The sequence below is a fragment of the Parasteatoda tepidariorum genome, unplaced genomic scaffold, assembly GCF_043381705.1.
Source record: "Parasteatoda tepidariorum isolate YZ-2023 unplaced genomic scaffold, CAS_Ptep_4.0 HiC_scaffold_1396, whole genome shotgun sequence".
NCBI classification, from domain to species: domain Eukaryota; kingdom Metazoa; phylum Arthropoda; class Arachnida; order Araneae; family Theridiidae; genus Parasteatoda; species Parasteatoda tepidariorum.
In genome coordinates, this window is record NW_027261395.1 from 151 (window position 1) to 4,836 (window position 4,686).

The 4,686-nt window shown below is 31.2% G+C and overlaps 1 protein-coding gene across 1 annotated transcript; it reads left to right on the forward strand.

Moving 5' to 3' along the window:
* Positions 1–669: 669 nt before the first annotated feature.
* On the forward strand, positions 670–3,775 carry LOC122268212 (uncharacterized). Its single transcript, XM_043056912.2, has 3 exons — positions 670–933; positions 1,521–1,601; positions 1,997–3,775. The coding sequence occupies exons 1-3, from the start codon at positions 781–783 to the stop codon at positions 3,080–3,082; spliced, it is 1,320 nt and encodes a 439-aa protein (XP_042912846.1). The 5' UTR covers positions 670–780; the 3' UTR covers positions 3,083–3,775.
* Positions 3,776–4,686: the final 911 nt, after the last annotated feature.

The window sequence follows — 4,686 nt, forward strand, 5'->3', positions numbered from 1 at the left end:
GAACTTTTTGATGAAACTAACCCGTATTTGCGTTACATGGAGAGGAAACTGACGAAAACCTTTCATGGTTAGCATGACGACAAGGGGACTTTTACCCATGATCCGTCTACTACAGTGGATATTTTACGCCAGCACTGTGGTCGGTGCAAGTCGGAAGCGGTATTCGTATCGACCTGTCATTGCTGGGATTTGTCCCCCGTCCACCTCATTGAAAGGTGAACGCTCTACCCTCTGACCCATCCCGGCTCGAATATTTTAATAGATTGCTATTTATGTCATGGTTAAATCTTAATGGCTTGACTCTAAGGGGTAAGCAGCTGTTCTTTTGGTACGATAGTTAATCTTTGCCTATCATCTCTCTAACCGGAAATCTATTATCCTCCGTCTCGGAGCCTGGGACTGAGAAACAGTATATTGACTTCTATAATACTTTACTTTTTAATAAAATCAGTTAATCACCAGAGAATTTTTATTATTTATTTTTACATGCACTTTCTGATTTTATTTCTCAGTTATTTTGCTTGAAACGATTAAATGATTTCTAGCTGATACTCATCCAAAAAAAATTTTTCAACAGTGAGTGTTAAATATTTTCGTAAAATAACCAAACTACTTAAGTTCTTATTGTCCTTTTTTGAGTGCAATGAAAAACTTAATGTAATTTTGTAACTGAACAAGTTCTCCGTTTACTTCATAAAAATAGGTGAAACTGTACCAAAGGAAGAATGGATTCCTCCCTTCGATTACAGTGAAGGAGATACTTTCTCAAAACAATCTTTGATGGACTCTGCTCGTCTGTCAAGCAGCCAGATTTTGCCAGAATCGTCCATTTTTAATACTCCCTGTTATGACTTGAATGAGTCTCTTCAAAGCTGTGAGGATATTAGCGACTTAGACAGACAATTAGACATTATGAGACAACCGTTTCCACGGGTTTGTATTCTAACAATATATGATTTTTTTTTCTTTTTTGTTATTGGTCATTCATAGGAAACTGTTTAAATGTTACATTAGCATCGAACGGGATTTGCTTATTTTTGCTGTCAAGTGTTAAGAGTGTATATCTCTGGAGTAAATACAACTTCACATATAGTTTGTTTATGTAAAGAACTCCCCTTGCTATTCGTCTGAAATAGTGGCTATGGTTACTGGGTTTAACTATTTCAAGTAGGGAGTTGGGTCATTATTTAAGACAGGGTTTGGCTCGGGTCGACTAGAGAAAGTGAATCAGGAAAGAAGGAAATTCCTCTTTTTGAAATGCGCTATTTCTTGTTACCATAGCAGCTCATGGTCTTAGACTTTGTGGCGTGGAGAGTTCTTTCGATAGATAAACTATACCACCCTCTGATTTTCAATATTTTTTGTTAATTGTATTTTTAAATTCTAACAATATTCTTTTAATGCATTTTTGAGTATACTTAAGTGAAATGTTATTAAAGTGGAGTTATTTTAAATAATCTTGCTCAATCAATTTTACTCAAATTCAATTTTTAATTATTGCCACTGTCTTTAATTTTCAGCTCTCACTGGAAAATACTATGTCTATGCAAGCTGAAAATGAGAAAGTGAGAGACATGGATGAGAATTATGAAGCTGAAATGGTATGTACGTTATAAGCCACCACAAAATGGGGAAAAACAAAATATTATTACTCCTTCCATAAATTTGGTTTTTGAGTTGTTTGTTTACATTTTTTTTGCCATGGTCTTTTTATTCTACATCTAAATTTCATAAATTTAACTTCTGCCGTTAGATATTAAGTTATCAGCTAATTTCAAAACGGTTACGGTTATTTAGTAAAAGGAGCATTTGTGTCTGATTTCGAAAATGTTATTTTAGGTTTATTACTTATAGGGAAAATTTAATGTCTGGAATAGACATATAGTAACAATTTATTACTCAGATATTTAGATTTTTTAATAGTCCTATTTATATTACGTTTATTGCATTATTGGTAGAAAGATTTTTATTAAATTAATTTTGTCTTTCTACATAGGTCAAACTAAAGGAAGAATTGTTTTTTTCTGAGGAACAAATCCTTATACTTCACCAGGATATGGAAACAATTACTCAAGAGTTAAAGTTACAAAAGGAAAGAAACGAGGAGTTATCAAACATGTTGATAACAGAGAACAAAAAAAAGAAAACACACGAAACAAAAGCAGAATGTTGCATGCAAGATCTCTACAATTTCAAAAGGATCATGAATGAATGCTTAGCGCTTTTAAATCAAAAAATGTCAGAAGAAATTAACGCAAATTTTAATTCACCTAAATCTTTACCTGAAGTCAACCCAGAAATTGCGGGACAGTTGAACCACATCACCGGCAAAGTGCTAAAAGAAACGTTGAGTTCAGAAGATATTCAGAATCAAATTTTCATGTTGTTTGCCCATCTTCAAAGACTGTCGCGGTTTCACATTGTGCAAGAGCAAAAGATTGCTGCAGTCTCCTCAGAAAGAGATTCTGCAGATGAAAAAATTATATCATTGCAGAATGAACTATGCAATTTAAATACAAGCCATGCAGCTAAAGACCAGGCTTTGCAAGCATCAATACTTGAGAAGTTGCAACATTTAAAGACAGAAGGTTTGCAGGAATCATTACGGAAATGCAATATCCAAAATAACATTATAGAACTTTGCGATCAGCTTATAAATTTGTCGGAAAAATGTGATCTGCAAGAGCAAAAAATTGCAGCAGTTACGGATGAAAGAGACTCTGCAGTTGAAAAAAATATATCATTTCAGGATGAACTATGTCATTTAAATGCAAGCTATGCAGCGAAAGATCAGGCTTTGCAAGCATCAATAGATGAGAAGTTGCAACATTTAAAGATAGAAGGTTTGCAGGAATCATTACGGGAAAACAATATCCAAAATAATATTATAAAACTCTGTGATTGGCTTATAAAATTGTTCGAAGAATGTGACCTGAAAGACCAAAAAATTTTAGAACTTTCGAAAGAAAAAGATTCTGCAGATGAAAAATTTATATCATTGCAGAATGAGCTATGCAATTTGGAAGCAAGACATGCAGCTAAAGATCAGGCTTTGCAAGCAATATCCAAAATAATATTTTAAAACTCTGTGATCAGTTTATAAATTTGTCGGGAAAATGTGATCTGCAAGAACAAAAAATTGCTAAACTTTCGAAAGAAAAAGATTCTGCAGTTGAAAAAAGTATGTCATTACAGAAAGATATATGCAATGTAAATAAAAAGCATGCAGCCGAAGATCAAGCTTTACGAACAGCATTAGTAGAGAAGCTGCAACACTTGAACATACCTTTTTTCAATGAATTATCAAGTGTAAGTGATGTTAAAAACAATATCATGAAGCTGTGTGATCTGCTTTCAAGTTTGTCGAAAAAATGTGACCAAAAAGACCAAAGAATTGCACAAATTTCGAGAGAATTAGATTCTCAATACGAAAGTAATACGTCGTTACGAAAAGAAATATGCAATTTAAATGAAAGCTATGCAGCTAAAGAACGGGCAATGAAAGCATCATCAATTGATAAAGCATGTGCACAAATTGCAAGACTTGTTGAGAGTTGGGATGAATAGGCCACTGAGTGAATGCAATTTTAAAAATTAAGTTTTGAAGTTGTGCAATCAGCTTATAAGTTTGTCTAAAAGAATTGATCTGTAAGACCAAACAATTGTAAAATTTGTAAAAATAATAGAAACTGCATGGATGCTTGTTGTTAGTTATAATTAATGTGTTTTATTCTGGTTGGATTGCTATAAATGAATAAAGTTAATGTTATAAAAAGTTTAAGGATCAATTTTTAAGACCAAATAAAGATCAATTATAATACGTATAATGAAAGAAGGAAGAAAATTATAAAGAAAGTTTAAGAATAAATATATATTAAGTTTTTCCAAAATTTAATTAAAAACAATAGATATCCAACAAATGTAATTAAATTATTATCAAAATCATTGAGTTAATTGTGTGTTAAATTAGATAAATGAATATATTTTCACAAAAATCTTTCTTGTTACATAAACTAGTCTAATCGGGCAAATCCAAGGATAATACACACACACACATAAATTCAGGGTGTCTTATAAATGCTGCACACCACACCTAAATATATCTTTATCTAACGATTATAGGAGCATGGTTTCAATTTAAGAAATCGTTTATTTTGATCAATCATTAATTTTTTAACATTCTAATTTTTCAACAATTTACTAATTTTAAATTTTTATTCGGCACCCAGAGACAAAAAATATTATATATCACAGATTCCCACTCAAGAAATTAATAAAAATGGTAAAAAACACGTCATCCTAATTTAAAAATCACCCGAGATATCAATATTTAAAGTTTATATCTAATATTAAGGGGGGGGTCATATACTTAAAGCTCATCGCCAGACTAATACACTGCGAGAGAAAAAAATTAATTGCAGGGAAAACCGTTTGATAAAAATAATATTGCAATCAGATTGATTCGAAAAATTTTCCATAGAAATACTTAATTGAATGAAAGCATAAAATATTTGAAAACAATATTTTTTACAATACCATAATAATAATATTATCAATAAATTACTTTTTTATTTTTAAAAGTAAAATATTTTATTCGTCACATAGAAATAAATGAGATTTCTTTTCTTTTCATAATGTATTATTGTTGAAAATTTTCAGAAAATTTTATTTTTTGAGACCTATAGT

Excerpts from the sequence above, each read along its gene's own strand:
- LOC122268212 (XM_043056912.2), top strand. The coding sequence starts at position 781 with ATGGACTCTGCTCGTCTGTCAAGCAGCCAGATTTTGCCAGAATCGTCC. Across the intron at positions 934-1,520 it reads TGAGACAACCGTTTCCACGG|CTCTCACTGGAAAATACTAT; the intron begins GTTTGTATTCTA and ends TTTAATTTTCAG. Across the intron at positions 1,602-1,996 it reads AGAATTATGAAGCTGAAATG|GTCAAACTAAAGGAAGAATT; the intron begins GTATGTACGTTA and ends CTTTCTACATAG.